This window comes from Salmo salar, chromosome 01 (genome assembly GCF_965601325.2).
Source record: "Salmo salar chromosome 01, fSalSal1, whole genome shotgun sequence".
Lineage (NCBI taxonomy): Eukaryota > Metazoa > Chordata > Actinopteri > Salmoniformes > Salmonidae > Salmo > Salmo salar.
In genome coordinates this window covers 51294081-51315497 of record NC_138291.1, presented here as the reverse complement: position 1 = coordinate 51315497, position 21417 = coordinate 51294081, and the positions used below count along the sequence as shown (strand labels likewise).

Genomic DNA, 21417 nt, shown 5'->3' with positions numbered 1-21417 from the left:
ATTCCTCATACATAGGGCATACTTTTGCATATAGTTGAATGTAAAGCAATTTTTACATAGGACCACTTCGAAATATTGTGGCGAGTGTTCTGTCGATTTCAAATAGCATTCTTACGCAATGAACGTATATTTATAGTAATCAAGCTTTTTCTTTGAGTGACATTTTCGAAATTCACGGCTTTGATTTGTCAAGGCAGAGCGCGTGTGTGTTAGCACGCCTCACTGCACCTTCTGCTGATGGGGATAAGTGTGTGAGAGAGCAGAGGCAGTAATGAGGCAGACACTTTCGAGATCACTCACTCTCAGATGCTAACAGCAGCCAAAGGAAGGAAGGAGAATCGTTATACCGGTCACGGTCAGAGTGCCCCTGCGGATGACCAGCCTCCTCGCAGACAACACACGCTACTTCAACGACCAGCGGGTAAGTGATATGCACGTGCAACACAGTTTTGGGGTCTCTTGGATTAGTTGTTTTGCTTTTTTACCTTAAAAGGGAAAGTGTTATTTTTTACCTAAGCCAAGACAGGTGTTTGTGATAGAAAACCGTGTCTTAAAATGTTTATCCGACAACTTTACTACATTTATTGGAAATAGACCTAAACCCCAATATGTGTAGTTTGATATATCCATAGGAAAAATGACTTATTTGTCAAAAGCCTATCGCCTACACTAAAATGGACATAACGTCCAACCCAAGTGAATAGACCAACACATGTGAATGGACATTGTTTGCAACAAAACTGCAGACGCATGTAAACAGAGGCAGCTGCAGTGCAGATGGGAAGACAATGAAACAAACCGACAACCTGAGACAAAGGACTCTAGAAGTCAGGCCCATATGCCTGTTCAATATTTAGGTAAGGGTAAATTTAGTTGAATGATATACATTAAGAATTTGTCACACTCATTGATAATGTTGACTAAAAACATATGGCAAAACCAGCTCACCCGTGAAAGTCAGTATTCCATATCTTTCCTTGTCTCAGGATGTCGGGAGATTACGTGGAAACCGGCCACTATGAGCAACATGTAGTGCTGTTACCTTCAAGTAGGTTTCGGTTTAGCTAGGGTGGAGGATAGGCATACGAATCTGCTTCTGACCCCAAATTTGAATCCAGCGATATAAAGTTGTTTGAGATTTTTGTTTTAAGCCTATTCACTTAACCATTCAGAGTTAATGCCTAAACGTCACCATTTTACGTTTGAGAAACATGGATGAATGTCTAATTCTGACGTGCGACTGAGCGCCAGTTGCTGGGGATTTGAACTCTCAAATGTGGTTTTAGAAAAAAGTTATAAAATTGAGTGATTCAAATGTATAATACAGACATGATTAATTCAACATATTTTCCTATAGGCCAATTTTTATCTGGAGTCTGCACTATTTGCTATGAAAAATTTATAGATTTTATGGAAAAGAATGAATATTTTGATAAAATGCATATTTATTCAGAGAAATAAATCAACTTCTACTCACCACTTTAATAGATATACCATTTAGATCCTAAGGAAATTGAATAGATGATACAATAACACTTTTCTGTAATGTGAAAAAATTGTAGAATGCACAGTAAAATACCTTCACTGTTTTACAGAATTAATGCTGAAATGTACAGTTAACTGTAATTGGAAACCTGTAGAAATGACCAACATACTGCATTTCTTTACAGTGATAACTTATGCCTACTTCAAATGTTTAGTTTCAGGTGCCAACCTCATGCTGTCAGAACATTGAGGAAAAAAATAAATAATAATCCACCCACAAATTGTTGTAATGATTAGGCTTCACTATACCACAGCCTCTGGGTGCCATAGTGAATAAACTGAGCTCAATAAACTGATTTGTGACCGCTATGTTTGCGCCATTACTACAGAGAAAACGGCTTGCTTCTAGCCCAAAGATTTGACCCATATTATTATTATTTTTTTTTTCTTTCTAAATCTTGTTTTTACAGTTTTCTACAATAAAACAGCAATGTACCATATTTATTTACAGTAAATTGCAAGGCCCTCCGGGTGATTTTAGACTTAACTGGTAAATGATACCATAAATTCCAATGAAGTGTTGGTTTAACAGTATATTGCTTAAAAAAAGTACTGCATTCCACCACACATAATACAGTACCTTACTGTCTTTTTGGATTGCCAAAATCCTTTTGACCAATATAGGGTGCATGGTCTTGTTTCTGGCTCATTAACATATTGAGGAGTGCCTTGTAAGAGGCTACAATTGTTGCACCTGTGAGGGAAAGTGCTGTAGTAGTGCCCCAACAATGGAATGTTTATGGGGACAGATTGGCGTGGCAGCAAGCCTCAAACCTATTTGCCATGTCCTTGGTCTGTTTTACCTTGTAGTCACTACAAGTTTTAAAGCCTTTGTTAAGGCCTCTAGAAGTGCAAGTGATTCATACATATTTGATATATAGTACCAGTCAAAAGTTTAGACACACCTACTCATTCCAGGGTTCTTTATTTTTACTATTTTCTACATTGTAGAATAATATTGAAGATATCAAAACCATTAAATAACACATAGGAATCATGTAGTAACCAAAAAAAGTGTTAAACAAATCAAAGTATATTTTAGATTCTTCAAAAGTAGCCACCCTTTGCCTTGACAGCTTTGCACACTCTTGGCATTCTCAACCAGCTTCACCTGGAATGCTTTTCCAACAGTCTTGAAGGAGTTCCCACTTATGCTGAGCACTTTTTGGCTGCTTTTTGTGGAATGTATTTCCTTCTTAATGCATTTGAGCCAATCAGTTGTGTTGTGACAAGGTAGGTGGGTATACAGAAGATAACCCTATTTGGTAAAAGACCAAGTCCATAGTATGCCAAGAACAGCTCAAATAAGCAAAGATAAATGACAGTCCATTACTTTAACACATGAAAGGTCAGTCAATCCATAACATTTCAAGAACTTTGAAAGTGCCTTCAAGTGCAGACACAAAAACTATCAAGCACAATGATGAAACTGGCTCTCATGAGGACCGCCACAGGAAAGGAAGATCCAGAGTTACCTCTGCTGCAGAGGATAAGTTAATTAGAGTTACCAGCCTCAGAAATTGCAGCCCAAATAAATGCTACACAGTTCAAGTAACAGACAAATCTCAACATCAACTGTTCAGAGGAGACTTTGTGAATCAGGCCTTCATGGTTGAATTGCTGCACAGAAACCACTAAAAGGACAATAAGAAGAGACTTGCTTGTGCCAAGAAACACAAGCAATGGACATTAGACCGGTGGAAATAGGTCCTTTCGTCTGAGTCAAAATTTGCAATTTTTGGTTCCAACCACCATGTCTTTGTGAGATGCAGAATAGGTGAACGGTTGATCTCCGCATGTGTAGTTCCCACCATGATGCATGGAGGTGTGATGGTGCTTTGCTGGTGACACAGTCAGTGATTTATTTAGAATTCAAGGCACACTTAACCAGCATGACTACCACAGTATTCTGCAGCGATACGCCATCTCATCTGGTTTGCGCTTAGTGGGACTATTTGTTTTTCAACAGGACAATGACCCAACACACCTCCAGGCTCTGTAAGGGCTATTTGACCAAGGAGAGTGAGAGTGCTGCATTAGATGGCCTGGCCTCCAGTCATCCGACCTCAACCCATTTGAGATGGTTTGGGATGAGTTGGACCGCAGAGTGAAGGAAAAGCAGCCAAAATGTGCTCAGCATATGTGGGAACTCCTTCAAGACTGTTGGAAAAGCATTCCAGGTGAAGCTGATTGAGAGAATGCAAAGCTGTCATCGAGGCAAAGGGTGGCTACTTTTAATAATCTAACATGAAACATACTTTGATTTGTTTAACACTTTTTTGGTTACTTCATGATTCCATACATGTTGTTTCATCGTTTTGATGTCTTCACTATTATTATAGAAAATAGTAAAAATAAAGAAACCCTTGAATGAGTAGGTGTGTCAACTTTTTACTAGTAAAGTTATTTTTTTTTTTTTTTGTTGAGATATTTGGACAGTTGGATACGCAATCTTCACTTCAACACTATTGACAGATTAAGGTAACCTAAATTAACAAATTACACTGAAGGATTGCAAAGTATAATCATTTATTCATTAACAAAAAAAAATCTACAGAAATGCAATTCCATAGTGTGGAACAAAATAAGTATACCCCTAGCTTCAATAGCTTGTGTTGCCCCCTTTGGCTGAAATAACTTAATGTAGCTGTTTCTTGTAAATGTCTATCAGTCTCTTACGTCGACTGGGAGGAATCTTTGACCACTCTTCTTTACAGTAGTGCTTGAACTCTGTCATGTTCGAAGGCTTTCTTGCATGCACGGCCCGCTTTAAATCCCCCCACAGCATTTAGATAGGATCGAGATCTGGGCTTTTACTCGGCCATTCCACAACCCGCCATTTCTTATTTTAGAACAATTCTGTTGTAGCTTTGCTTTTGTGTTTTGGATCTTTGTCCTGTTGCAAGATCCATCTTCGGTTCGGCTAGAGCTTTTTGACAGACGGCCTCACATTCTCTTAAAGAATTATCTGGTACAATATATAATTCATGGTTGACTCAGGGCCTGGCAAACTTGCCATCCATTAAGCAGCAAAGCAGCCCTAAACCATAATATGCCACCGCCTCCATGCTTTACGGTTGGTATGAGGTTCTTCTGTTCAAAGGCAGTGTTTCGTTTTTGCTAAACATGGCGTCTGGCATTGCGGCCAAACAACTCCACCTTTGACTCATCTGTCCAGAGCACATTGTTCCAGTGGTTTTGGTCTTTACCCAGGTGTTGTCTGGCAAATATCAGTCGTGTCTTGATATTCTTTTTTTAGAGCAGAGGCTTCTTCCTTCCTGACCTCCCATGTAGGCCAAGTTTGTGCAGTCTCTTTCTGACAGTTGACTCATGCACTTTGACATTGATTGTGGCAAGAGAGGCCTGTAGGTCTCTTGATGTTACTCTGGGGTTCTTAGACTTCTATGTGTCATGATTCCACCTGTCACCAGAGGGCGGAGGAGACCATCCTAGAGACATTAATTCCCCTCAAGTGTGTCCTATTACTCATTATGATTTCCCTGTTAAAAGAGGTGTGTTTTCTGGAATCTTTTGCAGAAGCTTGAATTGTTTACTGTGTGTTTGTTTCCTGAGTGAGTTTTTGAGACTTGGTGTTTGGTTTCCAGTGTATTGTGATCCTGCGGCTACTGCTTATCAGTGAAGTATTTGTTTATCCTTAACCACCGATTCCTCGTCTGGTCTCTTCTCTGCACCTGGTTCCAACCTCACCACGTCACACTATGAGCATATTTTGGTCAGCTCTGGCTGAATTTGGTAGGACGACTGTCCTGTCCTAGGTACATTGCCAGTGGTCTCCATTTTATAGATGAGCCGTCGGACAGTGGAATGATTTACTTCGAATTGCTTGGAAATGGATTTGTAACCCCTTCCAGACTCAAGGGCATCAATATTTCTTCTGACGGCCTGCATTAGGTATTTTGATCTTGGCATGATGTGTTACCACTCACCCATATGGTTAAAACCAGACCAAGTTTCTAATCTTTATGGAAGGCTGGACCCTCTGAAGTTTCTCTAATGATTTTCTAATAATTTGCACCTTTTTTGGTGCACCTGATTATAATTCTAGCCATCTTATGGTGTACTTGATTCTAATTCTAGCCATCTTATGGTGTACTAACTTTTTCTGCATAAGGAAAATGCGTTTATTTTAATTGCATAACATTTTCAAAGTTTAACTTTTGATTTGTTAAATTGGGTTACCTTTTAACAATGAATGTGGTGGTAATTGAGCTCCTATCCTTTTCAAAATATGTAAAAAGAAGTGTGTACAAAACATTAGGAACACCTGCTCTTTCCATATCATAGACCAGGTGAATGCTATGATCCCTTAACAAACACATAGGGTAAATCCACTTCAATTCGTGGAGGAGACCGTTTTAAAGGATTTAAGGCTTGAAACAATTAGACATGGATTACGTGTGTGCGCCATTTAGAGGGTGAATGAGCAAGACAAAACATTTAAATGCCTTTGAAGGGTGTATGGTAGTAGGTGCAAGGCTCACCGGTTTGAGAGTCAAGAACTGCAATCCTGCTGGGTTTTACACACTCAACAATTTCCTGTGTGATTCAAATTATCCCCCACCCAAAGGACATCCAGACAATTTGACACAACTGTGGAAAACATTGAAGTCAACCAGTGGCGACCTGTCATTCGGGGCAGAGTTCCATTAGAAGTGCCCATCCAAGAAGGCTCAAGGTCATTAGCCACAGATGTCAAATCACGTTATCTACAGAAGCTTTGATTGGACTGATCATGTGGGATGGACCTCTTTGTAAGAAGAGAGCTGCATTCTCTTTTACTTACAAAGCAATCTTACAAACTGCCTTCATATGTAACTTCATTAAGTGAAGAATCATAAGTTACCAGACCTGTTCTTAGGAATGGATAACGTGAGATTCCTTCAGTCTCCACAGATTTGGGAAAATCTGCATTTAGTTTTTTGGGCTCCAATTTGTGGAACAATATATTTTGTATGTTATTTTTGATTTTTTGCAATTCGTTCCAGTCATTGGCAGCAGAGAACTGGAAGGAAAGGTGGCCAAAGGAAGATTTGGCTTTGGGGATGACCAGTGAAATATACTGGCATTGAAGCTCGTCTGGAGGTTTGTTAACACAGTGTCCAAAGAAGAGCCAGAAGTATACAGAATGGTGTCGTCTGCATAGAGGTGGATCAGAGAATCACCAGCAGCAAGAGCGACATCGTTGATGTATACAGAGAAATGAGTCGGCCTGAGAATTGAACCCTGTCAAATCTAATCAAATCAAAGTTTATTTGTCACGTGCGCTTAATACAACAGGTGTAGACTTTACAGTGAAATGCTTACTTACAGGCTCTAACCGATAGTGCAAAAAAGGTATTAGGTGAACAATGGGTAGGTAAAGATATAAAACAACAGTAAAAAGACAGGCTATATACAGTAGCCAGGCTATAAAAGTAGCGAGGCTACATACAGACACCGGTTAGTCAGGCTGATTGAGGTAGTATGTACATATGGTTAAAGTGACTATGCATATATGATGAACAGAGTAGCAGTAGCGGAAAAGAGGGGTTGGTGGGTGGGACACAATGCAGATATATGATAAACAGTGCAGATATATGACACAATGCAGATATATGATAAACAGTTAGCCAATGTGCGGGAGCAGTGGTTGGTCGGCCCAATTGAGGTAGTATGTACATGAATGTATAGTTAAAGTGACTATGCATATATGATAAACAGAGAGTAGCAGCAGCGTAAAAAGAGGGATGGGGGGGGGGGCACACAATGCAAATAGTCCGGGTAGCCATTTGATTACCTGTTCAGGAGTCTTATGGCTTGGGGGTAAAAGCTGTTGAGAAGCTTTTTTGTCCTAGACTTGGCACTCCGGTACCACTTGCCATGCGGTAGTAGAGAGAACAGTCTATGACTGGGGTGGCTGGGGTCTTTGACAATTTTTAGGGCCTTCCTCTGACACCGCCTGGTGTAGAGGTCCTGGATGGCAGGCAGCTTAGCCCCAGTGATGTACCAGGCAGTGATGCAACCAGTCAGGATGCTCTCGATGTTGCAGCTGTAGAACCTTTTGAGGATCTCAGGACCCATACCAAATCTTTTTAGTTTCCTGAGGGAGAATAGGCTTTGTCGTGCCCTCTTCACGACTGTCTTGGTGTGTTTGGACCATTCTAATTTGGTGTTGATGTGGACACCAAGGAACTTGAAGCTCTCAACCGGCTCCACTACAGCCCCGTCGTTGAGAATGGGGGCGTGCTCGGTCCTCCTTTTCCTGTAGTCCACAATCATCTCCTTAGTCTTGGTTATGTTGAGGGATAGGTTGTAATTCTGGCACCACCCGGTCAGGTCTCTTGACTTCCTCCCTATAGGATGTCTCGTCGTTGTCGGTGATCAGGCCTACCACTGTTGTGTCGTCTGCAAACTTAATGATGGTGTTGGAGTCGTGCCTGGCCATGCAGTCGTGGGTGAACAGGGAGTACAGGAGGGGACTGCGCACGCACCCCTGTGGAGCTCCAGTGTTGAGGATCAGTGTGGTAGATGTTTTGCTACCTACCCTCACCACCTGGGGGCGGCCCATCATGAAGTCCAGGATCCAGTTGCATAGGGAGGTGTTTAGTCCCAGGATCCTTAGCTTAGTGATGAGCTTTGAGGGTACTATGGTGTAGCTGTAGTCAATGAATAGCATTCTCACATAAGTGTTACATTTGTCCAGGTGGGAAAGGGCAGTGTGGAGTGCAATAGAGATTGCATCATCTGTGAATCTGTTTGGGCGGTATGCAAATTGGAGTGGGTCTAGGGTTTCTGGGATAATGGTGTTGCTGTGAGCCATTACCAACCTTTCAAAGCACTTCATGGCTACGGACGTGAGTGCTACGGGTCTGTAGTCATTTTAGGCAGGATGCCTTTGTGTTCTTGGGCACAGGGACTATGGTGGTCTGCTTGAAACATGTTGGTATTACAGACTCAATCAGGGACATGTTGAAAATGTCAGTGAAGACACCTGCCCGGAGCACACGTCCTGGTAATCCGTCTGGCCCCGCAGCCTTGTGCATGTTGACCTGTTTAAAGGTCTTACTCACGTTGACTACGGAGAGCGTGATCACACAGTTGTCCGGAACAGCTGATGGTCTCATGCATGCCTCAGTGTTGCTTGCCTCGAAGTGAGCATAGAAGTGATTTTGCTCATCTGGTAGGCTCATGTAACTGGGCAGCTCGCGGCTGTGCTTCCCTTTGTAGTCTGTAATAGTTTGCAAGCCATGCCACATAAGACGAGCATCGGAGCCGGTGTAGTATGATTCAATCTTAGGCCTGCTCTCCCTCTGGCACCCCCATAGAGACGGCCAGAGGTCCGGACCACAGGCCCTCCCATTTGACACACTGAACTCTATCTGAGAAGTAGTTGGTGAAACAGGCGAGGTTCACCTGGTTTGAAAAAGGTAGCCTTTGCTTTTCTAAATGCCTGTGTATATTAGTTCCTAACTTTCCTGAAAAGTTGCATATCGCAGGGGCTATTTGATGCTAATGCAGTACGCCATAGGATGTTTTTGTGCTGGTCAAGGGCAATCAAGTCTGGAGTGAACCAAGGGCTATATCTGTTCTTAGTTCAACATTTTTTGAATGAGGCATGCTTATTTAAGATGGTGAGGAAAGCACTTTTAAAGAATAACCAGGCATCCTCTACTGACGGAATGACGTCAATATCCTTCCAGGATACCCGGGCCAGGTCAATTAGAAAGGCCTCCTCGCTGAAGTGTTTCAGGGGGCGTTTGACAGTGATGAGGGGTGTTCGTTTGACCGCGAACCCGTTGCGGACGCAGGCAATTAGGCAGTGATCGCTGAGATCCTGGTTGAAGACAGCAGAGGTGTATTTAGGTGGCAGGTAGGTCAGGATGATATCTATGAGGGTGCCCGTGTTTACGGATTTAGGGTTGTACCTGGTAGGTTCCTTGATAATTTGTGTGAGATTGCGGGCATCTAGCTTAGATTGTAGGACGGCCGGGGTGTTAAGCATATCCCAGTTTAGGTCACCTAACAGTACTAACTCTGAAGATAAATGGGGGGCAATTAATTCACATATGGTGTCCAGGGCACAGCTGGGGGCTGAGGGGGGTCTATAACAACAAGCGGCAACAGTGAGAGACTTATTTCTGGAAAGGTGGATTTTTAAAAGTAGAAGCTCGAACTAATTGGGCACAGACTTGGATAGCATGACAGAACTCTGCAGGCTATCTTTGCCGTAGATTGCAACTCCACCCCTTTGGCAGTTCAATCTTGGCGGAAAATGTTGGGGATGGAAATGTCCGAAATTTTGGTGGCCTTCCTAAGCCAGGATTCAGACACGGCTAGGACATCAGGGTTGGCGGAGTGTGTTAAAGCAGTGAATAAAACATACTTATGGAGGAGGCTTCTGATGTTAACATGCATGAAACCAAGGCTTTTACGCTTACAGAAGTCAACAAATGATAGCGCCTGGGGAATAGAAGTGGAACTGGGGGCTACAGGGCCTTGGTTAACCTCTACATCACCAGAGAAACAGAGGAGGAGTAGGATAAGGGTACGGCTAAAGGCAATAAGAAGTGGTCGTCAAGTGCATTTGGGACAAAGAAAACAGGAGCAGATTTCTTGGCGTGGTAGAATAGATTCAGGGAATAATGTACAGACAATGGTATGGTAGGATGTGAGTACAGTGTAGGTAAACCTAGGCGTTGAGTGACGATGAGAGAGGTTTCATCTCTGGAGGCACCAGTTAAGCCAGGTGAGGTCTCCGCATGTGTGGGGGGTGGGACAAAAGAGCTATCTAAGGCATGTTGAGCAGGACTGAGGGCTCTACAGTGAAATAAAACAATAAGAACTAGCCAAGACAAGGCATATTGACATTAGAGAGGGGAAAAAAGCAATCACAGGTGTTGATCAGGAGAGCTAAGACAACAACGGGTAAATGGCGATGAATGGGCAGAGCGGGTCAGTTAGGTAAATACAGGACCTGAGTTTGAGGCTGGGGCCGACAGGTAAACAAAATGAGGTACCGTGTTATTGAAACAGTCCAGGGGCATTAGCTGTGTAGCCGAGTGATCATAGGGTCAAAAGAGCAGCAATAGGTGAGTCAGGGTGCCGTTCGGTAGTCACTACTACGCTAGGCGAGCAGCGGACACAGCGTTCAGAAAAGCTAGCGGGCCGGGGCTGGTAGATGGTTCTTTGGCGACATCGTAACAGAATAGCCTGTTGAGACCACATCGGGCGATCACGTCGGCAATCCATAATCTAATGTTTTGCTTTCGTTGTAAAGCCTTTTTGAAATCGGACAGTGTGGTTAGATTAACGAGAGTCTTGTCTTTAAAATGGTGTAAAATAGTAATATGTTTGAGAAATTGAAGTAATAGCATTTCTAAGGTATTTGAATAACGCGCCACGGGATTCCACTGGCTGTTACGTAGGTGGGACGAAATCGTCCCACTGGCCCGAGAAGTTAACAAGCGCGTTCGCGAAAAAAGCACTGTCGTTGCACCAATGTACCTAACCATGAACATCAATGTCTTTCTTATAATCAATACACTAGTATATTTTTTAAAAACGGAATATTTAGTAATATATATATGTGTGTATGTATGTATGTATGTATGTATGTATGTATGTATGTATGTATGTATGTATGTATGTATGTATGTATGTATGTATGTATGTATGTATGTATGTATGTATGTATGTATGTTAGCAGGCAATATTAACTAGGGAAATTGTCACTTCTCTTGCGTTCTTCTGTGCAAGCTGTCACGTCCTGGCCAGTATATAAAGTTAATTGTTTTGTAGTTTGGTCAGGGCGTGGCAGAGGGTATTTGTTTTATGTGGTTCGGGGTGGTGTGTTTGTTAAAAGGGTGTTTGGTTTAGTATTTCCGGGTTTTGGTTTATGTCTAGGTAGTTCTATGTGGAGTCTAGTGAGTGTATGTCTATGTTTGGTTAATTGGGGTTGGGACTCTCAGTTGAAGGCAGGTGTTGTCTATCTGCCTTTGATTGAGAGTCCCATATATTAGGGTGTGTTTGTGATTTGTGGGTGATTGTTCTGTGTTGAGCCTATGCTAGCCAGACTGTTTGTAGTTGTTCGTTCGTTCTTTTTGTTTTGTGATTTTGTACGTTCATTTTTTGAAGTTAATAAATTCTCAAGATGAGCATACACGTACCTGCTGCGTATTGGTCCTCCTTCACCGACGACAACCGTGACAGAATCACCCACCACCAAAGGACCAAGCAGCAGAGGAAGGAGCAGACGGAGTTCGAGTTGGACTGGCGGGAGAAGTGGACTTGGGAGGAAGTTCTGGACGGGGCCGGACCCTGGCATCAGGCTGGGGATTATCGCGGCCCGCAGTGGGAAATTGAGGCAGCCAAGGCAGAGAGGCGGTGGTACGAGGCCAGAGTGGACGCGCTGAAGGAGAAGCACGAGAGGCACCCCCAAGAATTTTTTTTGGGGGGGCACACGGGTAGTTTGGCTAGGCGTAAGAAGAGCCGGAAGCCAGCTACCCGTGGTTATATGGAGGAGCGTATGGGGTGGAGAGCGCTATGTTTCGCTGAGGAGTGCACTATCTCACCCATACGCACGCACAGTCCGGTGCGCGGAGGTAAGATCTAGACCGGCTGTGCGCCTCCATAGCCCTGGGTTTCCAGCTCCTGTCTCTCGTGCGGACCCGGAAGTGCGTCCACCCAGTCCGACTCGTCCTGTTCCCGCTCCCCGCACTAAACTGCAAGTGCGTAAACCCAGCATCGCCAGTCAACAGTCATCATCAGAGCTGCCCGCCAGTCAACAGTCATCATCAGTGCTGCCCGCCAGTCAACAGTCGTCGGAGCTGCCCGCCAGTCAACAGTCGTCGGAGCTGCCCGCCAGTCAACAGTCGTCGGAGCTGCCCGCCAGTCAACAGTCGTCGGAGCTGCCCGCCAGTCAACAGTCGTCGGAGCTGCCCGCCAGTCAACAGTCGTCGGAGCTGCCCGCCAGTCAACAGTCGTCGGAGCTGCCCGCCAGTCAACAGTCGTCGGAGCTGCCCGTCAGTCAACAGTCGTCGGAGCTGCCCGTCAGTCAACAGTCGTCGGAGCTGCCCGTCAGTCAACAGTCGTCGGAGCTGCCCGTCAGTCAACAGTCGTCGGAGCTGCCCGTCAGTCAACAGTCGTCGGAGCTGCCCGTCAGTCAACAGTCGTCGGAGCTGCCCGTCAGTCAACAGTCGCCGGAGCTGCCCGTCAGTCAACAGTCGCCGGAGCTGCCCGTCAGTCAACAGTCGCCGGAGTGGCCAGACTGCGCTGAACTGCCGGAGTGGCCAGACTGCGCTGAACTGCCGGAGTGGCCAGACTGCCCAGAACTGCCGGAGTGGCCAGACTGCCCAGAACTGCCGGAGTGGCCAGACTGCCCTGAACTGCCGGAGTGGCCAGACTGCCCTGAACTGCCGGAGTGGCCAGACTGCCCTGAACTGCCGGAGTGGCCAGACTGCCCTGAACTGCCGGAGCGGCCAGACTGCCCCGAACTGCCGGACTGCCCAGACTGTCCCGAGCTGCCGGACTGCCCAGACTGTCCCGAGCTGCCGGACTGCCCAGACTGTCCCGAGCTGCCGGACTGCCCAGACAGTCCCGAGCTGCCGGACTGCCCCGAGCTGCCAGACTGCCCCGAGCTGCCAGACTGCCCAGACTGCCCCGAGCTGCCAGACTGCCCAGACTGTCCCGAGCTGCCAGACTGCCCAGACTGTCCCGAGCTGCCAGACTGCCCAGACTGTCCCGAGCTGCCAGACTGCCCAGACTGTCCCGAGCTGCCAGACTGCCCAGACTGTCCCGAGCTGCCAGACTGCCCAGACTGTCCCGAGCTGCCAGACTGTCCCGAGCTGCCAGACTGCCCAGACTGTCCCGAGCTGCCAGACTGCCCAGACTGTCCCGAGCTGCCAGACTGCCCAGACTGTCCCGAGCTGCCAGACTGCCCAGACAGCCTGGAACGGCCTGAGCCGGAGCCACCTCCAAAAAATAGCTGGGTTGGGGAGGGGGGGTGTAGCACAGTGCCGTCGTTGACGGCAGCCACCCTCCCTTCCCTCCCTTTAGTAAGGGGGAATTTTTATTTTGGGTATTGTTTGGGGTTATTTTTTTTTTTGTTAAGGTGCTTCCGGGGTAGCACCTTTAAGGGGGGGGTACTGTCACGTCCTGGCCAGTATATAAAGTTAATTGTTTTGTAGTTTGGTCAGGGCGTGGCAGAGGGTATTTGTTTTATGTGGTTCGGGGTGGTGTGTTTGTTAAAAGGGTGTTTGGTTTAGTATTTCCGGGTTTTGGTTTATGTCTAGGTAGTTCTATGTGGAGTCTAGTGAGTGTATGTCTATGTTTGGTTAATTGGGGTTGGGACTCTCAGTTGAAGGCAGGTGTTGTCTATCTGCCTTTGATTGAGAGTCCCATATATTAGGGTGTGTTTGTGTTTGTGATTTGTGGGTGATTGTTCTGTGTTGAGCCTATGCTAGCCAGACTGTTTGTAGTTGTTCGTTCGTTCTTTTTGTTTTGTGATTTTGTACGTTCATTTTTTGAAGTTAATAAATTCTCAAGATGAGCATACACGTACCTGCTGCGTATTGGTCCTCCTTCACCGACGACAACCGTGACACAAGCAGAGTCAGGGTATATGCAGCAGTTTGGGCCGCCTGGCTCGTTGCGAACTGTGTGAAGACCATTTCTTCCTACCAAAGACCATAATTAATTTGCCAGAATTTTACATAATTATGACATAACATTGAAGGTTGTGCAATGTAACAGCAATATTTAGACTTATGGATACCACTCGTTCGATAAAATACGGAACGGTTCCGTATTGTTTTCGAAATGATAGTTTCCGGATTTGACCATATCAATGACCTGAGGCTCGGATTTCTGTGTGTTTATTATATTTTAATTAAGTCTATGATTTGATAGAGCAGTCTGACTGAGCGGTGGTAGGCAGCAGCAGGCTCGTAAGCATTCATTCAAACAGCACTTTCCTGCGTTTTGCCAGCAGCTCTTCGCAATGCTTGAAGCACAGCGCTGTTTATGACTTCAAGCCTATCAACTTCCGAGATTAGGCTGGCAATACAATAGTGCCTATAAGAACATCCAATTGTCAAAGGCATATGAAATACAGTATAGAGAGAAATAGTCCTATAATTCTTATAATAACTACAACCTAAAACTTCTTAACTGGGAATATTGAAGACTCATGCTAAAAAGAACCACCAGCTTTCATATGTTCTGAGCAAGGAACTTGAACTTTAGCTTTTTTCCATGGCGCATATTGCATTTTTAAATTCTTCTCCAACTGTGTTTTTGCATTATTTAAACCAAATTGAACATGTTTCATTATTTATTTGAGACTAAATAGATTTGTATTTAAGTATTATATTAAGTTAAAGTAAGTGTTCATTGTTCATTCAGTATTGTTGTAATTGTTATTATTTATATGTATGTGTGTAATATATATATATATATCTCTATCTCGACCGATTTTAATCGGTATTGGTATCTGCGTTGAAAAATCCTAATCAGTTGACCTGTAGTCCAGGCCAGTTGGCGAAGGAGGTACTAGCCCTAGAATTAGCTGGTATATGGGCCTAGCTTGAGGCTAGCTCAAGGCTAGCTGGTGCTTGCTTTGGGACAGAGGCATTAGCTAACCATAGCCACTGGTTTGCAGCTAGCTAGCTGCGATGATCCGGTGTAATGATCCAGAGCGGCAGGAATCTGGTGATGTGGTAGAGAGAAGCAGTCCGATATGATCTGGGTTGATATCGCACTGTGCAGACTGGCAGGTGTTGTTCCGAGCTAAGGCTGGCTGGTGACCGAGAAAAAGGTGAAGACCGCTAGCTGTGGCTAACAAAGACTAGTAGCTAGTTAGCTGGCTAGCTCCTGATGGAAGTTCCAGTTATTAGGAATACAAATAGCAGATCTGTACCACATTGGGTGAGGCAGGTTGTAGGAAAGTATATTTAGTTCGTAGATAGAAAGTGAGATTAAGATGTATACGAAAAAGACCGGCTATTTACACGGGATAAGACACGGGATAAGACAAAGAAAAACACACGTCCTACTGCTACGCCATCTTGGATTCGCAAGAAGTGTTGCTGTAATGATTACAGTTCTTACTGTAAAATGTTTTACAGCACCCCTGTAACAGCAACTCTGCTGCCAGTATAATGCTGTAAATTAACAGGGAAAGGTTTTACACTGCATTTATATCGGCCTACTAATTTGGGATTATGCATATTTAAACCTAATATATTGTATTCTAATAACTCTTTCGCAAAAGCATCATATTCAAAATCTCGATTCATCACATTTAAAATGTCCTACACTTTCAAATAACTATCATTTTAATAATGCATTATTAACATGTATCATCTTCCTACAGACAAACCATGGACCATCACTTTTTACCTCATTCCCTCTGGACCAGCGAGGGTAAATTCCTCCACCACAACGCAACAGTCCTCTACTCCAGCGTACATGTCATGTGCAACATCCCTGCTGGGGCACAGTTCGGCCCGTGCATCCTTCAGAACACGTTCCATGAAACCATCGCCTTCATAGCGTTAAAATCCTGCGACAAGAGAAGCAAATCACACGTGTTCAGGGTACATTTATTTTATATTTAAGAACACTATTTGGCTTGCAAGCTGGGATACCACACAGAGATACAAGGATGCAACACAGAGACTCATAGGCTAAATCAAAATCTTGTTCAAAAAGTATAAACCACAAAATGGCTTGTTCTACAATGACATTTTTGTTGATATAGACATTGTCATCCACATACCAGTGGAAAATGATTGACCAGCCATTACATTTACATCTTTACAAATTCCAATCAATTAAATGTTTTCACTATGATTGAGGAGAGGCGAACCTGATGTCTATGTCATAATGATTTCTCTGAACAGGTGGACCCCGAGAGCTCTGCTCTCGTGCTGTCCTGGCTGTGTCTGGTGCAAGCGGCACGTCACCGGGAGGAGCAGAACACCGAAGCGTTCCTGAAGGGAGGCCAGCTGTATTTCCGGACCACCAAGGAAATCCATCAGGATGAGGAACTGTTGGTGTGGTATGACCAGGAGCTGTCACATCTACTGGGCTTCACTGACATCTCAACCAGAGGACATAATGCAGGTGAGAGAAATAGAGACTTGGGAAAGTGCTATAGAAATACAGCTCTTAATCAGCAACCTGGCCAAAAAATCCTATAGGATTCCAATAAAATAATCCTAATAGAAAATCCTATCAGATTTTGGAACCTATACTACAGGATTTGATCCTAGAGGATCAAATCCTATAGGACCTATCCTAAAGGATTTTATCTTATAGGACAGGTTCCAAAATCTGATAGGATTCTTGTATTGGAATCCTTTAACATAAAATCCAAAGGAAAGAATCCCATAGAAGTCCAATAGGACTGGTTCCAAAATCTGATATGATTTGTCTATTGGATTATTGTATTGGAATCCTGTAAAATAAAATCCTATAGTATACAGAAGAATCCCATAGGCGTCGAATAGGACTGGTTCCAAAATGTGATAGGTTTGAATCACTCCGATATTGTGCTGGTATGTTGAAAAGATTAAGAACCTCAGGGAATTATTACTGGTGTGAGTAGGCAAAGAGATGAAGATTGTGCTCTGGAGAGACACACACACAGAGACAGAGACAGAGACAGAGAGAGAGACAGAGAGAGAGAGAGAGAGATCCTCAGTTTACTGGTCTGATTGCAGTTGAACATAAATGTTTAGGTTTCTGTGCCATATTTAGCTGTGAGATTGTCCAATAAAGCTACAGATTATTTTATTTTAGAGCTAATTTCCTGTGTCTGTGGACTGTATGTGTTACTAAATTACACAACCTCACGTTTTGACCACATCGAATTGAGGGTAATTACATATCCTTTTTACCTCCGATTAGCGATGTTAATATAACCGTTTATAGTAATCACGACACAAAATCGATTGCCTAAAACCAATCAATATCTTTGGTTTTGTACCGCTGATTTTGTCATACGCTCCGACGGTGGAATTCTGCTATCATTTTCCAACTCAAATGGCAGGGAAAATTTGGGCCGCTCTCTCTATAAAGGTTACTGGCCTCACACCAATACATAGTTTGACTCTCAAATCCATCACTCAAATAACAGCCAACCCTTGTCCACTATTGTGATCCTATGGCGAGTCGTGATTCGTTTAAGTTAAATAACAAAGCAACTGACCCATTTTGGGAGCCTTACAAAACTTCTGACATTCTAGAATTTAGATGACTGTTTTCAGCAAATTCTCTTCTAACCAGTGCTATACGAATTATTCTCAGATTCAGTGTGCCCTTTGAATAGTGTCAGTTTAACTAGTTCATACATACCAAAGTCTGCCCCCGTTCTATTGATTTCAAATGTATATGATAGTGTTGCGTTTAGCTTTCTGAGTTGGCGACCCACTTGAAACAAAATGCAACAATCCAAAATGTAGCTTGCTGTCTTCTAGAAGTTGTCCTCCTTTTTTTTTTTTTTTGTAAGGTTAGTTTTAACAGGACGTGCACCCCGACTCCCCCCTCTTGTTCTATTGATTTCAATGAGACATCAATATGAGTGATTGATTGACAAATGTTGCATCTCTCTTTCTGTTTTAGTGACTCCCAAATCAAAATTAATCATTCCAAAATGTAGCTGGTTGTCTTTAGCAGGTTTTCCTCTAACAAGAGATGCAAACAATATTTCCAGTTTCCATGTGGTTTTTGAGTTGTGTTAATTTACCATAGCGCATACAACCTGATTTTTCCCCTAATCAATATGAGTGATTAATTGCCAAACAAACGGTTTATTGATTAGGACACTTTAAAACTGTGTTTTGAAATAGGGCTATTTATCTAAACTTATTGTCAATGGGAAGCAGCGACAGCATCCTTTTCAACTTATCTTTTAGGAATATAAATAGAACTTTCAACATGAATTTCCAATAGTATTCTACTTAATTAGCTAAAAACTGCTGAATGAGTCCACAAACGTGATGTGATTGATTTATGTTGATGATCTACCTGAAATCATGAAAACGTGTTTGCCTTGCCTATAATAAGGCACATATATTTAGCAATAACAAACAAGATAAACATTTATCATCTGCTATAACAATAGTGACTCAAATGAAATACAAATGACTACAACTTAGCTAGCTAGTCAGCTGTGGCTAACAGTAGTTTCATAGCTAGCATTAAAACAAGTGTATAAAATACTGCACAATGACTAAAATATTGACATCTTCGTAAGGAAACAAGTACTGTATTCACAGTTATTGCATTCATGCACAGTAAAGGATAAAACAGTTCAAATAATAATGTTAGAAAACCAGAGATTTTCTGCACAGCCACAGGTGGCGGTAGTTAATTAACACTGCAAGCCGTGCTCGCTGTGACGTCATCAATCACTCTTAAAGGGACAGTTTAAAGGTGAATAAACAAATGAATATAGAAATGTTGTTTCCGGATCAACTAAAATATTGTGATTAATGTTGTTGTATTGTACTGGAACTTAAGACAACTTATAATTTATTGGGTTCAATTAAGAAAACAGTTGTCCAATAGGATTCTGATAGAGGTGACAAAATCCTATAGGAATGTGAGAATCTATTCCTATCACTAATCCTATAGGATATTTTGACTAGGGCATCCTCATCTTCTTCATGATCATCCTCAAAAGATAGGCCTACTAATGTTACTCTTGTTGTTTCAGCATTTTGTCAGGAGGTTTGTTGTAGCCTGTGCGTAAATGCGTAATGGAAAGGACAAAATTAAGAGATGTACTGAAACTTTTCAAAGATAATATATGTGGACTATTGTTATTTGCTTCATTTTGCACCAATGTGTTTTGTAATGTACATATTAACTAACAAAATGCATATCTTCACAGAGCTCAAATGTGCAAAATGTAACCAGGTCTTCAAGAACGAGTATCCCTACTTGGCCCACTGCCGCTTCCTGTGCTCGCAGGTGAAGAATGACATGCCGAGCAGAGAGGCCTATGAACACAAACACATTGAAATAAAACGGCAACACCGCATCACAGACTTTCACAACATCGCCAGGGATCTGGAACATAAAGAATCCAGTGCCAGTGAGGAAGCAGAGATTTCTCTGCGGAAAAGGAAACATGAGGAGACGGATTACCACCGATGGAGGAAAACAGTGTTACTGGAGAAAACCAACATCTTTAATGACAACATCACACAGATAGCCAGAGACTACCACCTTATTGCGCCAGAGTCAACTGGCTCTGCTTTGAAACTGAAGGCGGAGAAGTACCAGCTCAAAAAGGACAAAGTGGAATGCAAAAATAGTGCGTTCACAGAAGTAGGAGCTGCAAAAAGGAGTGTTATGCACGAGAAAGAAAAGCCAACAGATGCTGATTCTGAGACAGTGAGGAAGATGGGCTCTGGTTTGAACTCAAAGAGCAACAACAGTGAGTTTTCATTCGTTCTGTGCAGTGGACAGGAGGAGCAGAAAAGCGCTTTCTGTAAACCCAGTAAAGGGACTTCTTCTTCTAACTGCTCTACAGCTCACCCATCCAACACACCTGCCCCATCGAACCACCTAGAAGACGTGAGAGACATTTTTACCTTAAAGACTGTTCTGGGATACAACAATTTGTTGGCATCTAATAATATTATGTTGAATGGTGATTTACCTGGCGCACAGACCCTACCCACACCGGTTACTTGCAATGCTTTTCCTTACCCGCCAGAGCACTGGTCCAGGAGCATTGGAGCCCAAATACAAACATCATCTCTAACAATTCTTCCTCCAACATTTAGCTCCTTTGGGGTGTCAGTGCAGAACTGGTGCGCCAAGTGTAACCTCTCCTTCCGCATGACTTCAGACCTGGTGTTCCACATGCGCTCGCACCACAAGAAGGAGTTTCTGGAGCGGTCCCAGGTGAGGAGGCGAGAGGAGAAACTCACATGCCCTATCTGCCACGAGTTCTTCCGGGAACGGCACCACCTGTCACGCCACATGACTTCTCACAATTAAAGCCTATTGGACATAAGAAAACTGATATTTAATGATAACGACATCGGATATTCTGTATCTAATTACAAGAGTAGACCTGAGTAATTAAACATTTAATTACAATTTGAAGTCACTAACACCTGAATGTAGGACCATCCACTTGTGACTATCGATCATTATGTGTAAGGGCACATAGGTGGCCATTTAGGATTGCACACTGTCAACTAGATGTCAACAGAATACGAAATTGAATACATTGCACATTACTTTACTTATCTGCATAGTGTGTGATAGGAATATTTTGGATCATTGTCCTGTTGAGTAGGTTGGAAAATGACATGTCTGAACTGTGCCTTATGAAACTCAGGGTGGGACTGGAGAGGGACTGAAGGTAGCTTAATTGCAGCTCTTGCTATAGACCTTTTATTCTTAAACATGTTCTCAATGTCTGTTGCTCTTTGTTTGACTAGACATACAGTATTACCAGAGCTTGTGTAGATTAATTTGGCTGTTTTTGATGAAAAACATCAAAGCCAAACTCTACTAGCACTGTGTCTTTATACTTAGGCCTTTCATAAAGACATTTTGTGTGAAACATATTGACCTTGTATTACTTGACCCACCAGATTCACTGGGTCACCCATACATGTGACACCCACAACCTGAACTATTTGACCCATTTCATTTTCATGACCTGAAAGGGGCCATGTATTGCTGAATAAAGATATTAGATTTCACCTAACAAATGAAAATGACTGCAAATAACACAGTGGATAATAATGTGGAAACATAATTTATCTATTTGAAAAAACATTTTAGCAAGCTGTCGAACGTTTGAGATGGCATTGCCTTTGTTCCCTTCTATTCCAACAGGTGGCA

The 21417-nt window shown here is 43.2% G+C and overlaps 1 protein-coding gene across 1 annotated transcript; it reads left to right on the top strand.

The window, feature by feature from the left end:
* Positions 1-285: 285 nt before the first annotated feature.
* LOC106604311 (zinc finger protein 488) lies at positions 286-21265 on the top strand. The gene is made up of 4 exons (XM_014198829.3): positions 286-421; positions 15917-16139; positions 16446-16668; positions 19442-21265. The coding sequence occupies exons 2-4, from the start codon at positions 15924-15926 to the stop codon at positions 20557-20559; spliced, it is 1557 nt and encodes a 518-aa protein (XP_014054304.1). The 5' UTR covers positions 286-421; positions 15917-15923; the 3' UTR covers positions 20560-21265.
* Positions 21266-21417: the final 152 nt, after the last annotated feature.

Excerpts from the sequence above, each read along its gene's own strand:
- LOC106604311 (XM_014198829.3), top strand. The coding sequence starts at position 15,924 with ATGGACCATCACTTTTTACCTCATTCCCTCTGGACCAGCGAGGGTAAA. Across the intron at positions 16,140-16,445 it reads GCAAATCACACGTGTTCAGG|GTGGACCCCGAGAGCTCTGC; the intron begins GTACATTTATTT and ends TTCTCTGAACAG. Across the intron at positions 16,669-19,441 it reads AACCAGAGGACATAATGCAG|AGCTCAAATGTGCAAAATGT; the intron begins GTGAGAGAAATA and ends ATATCTTCACAG.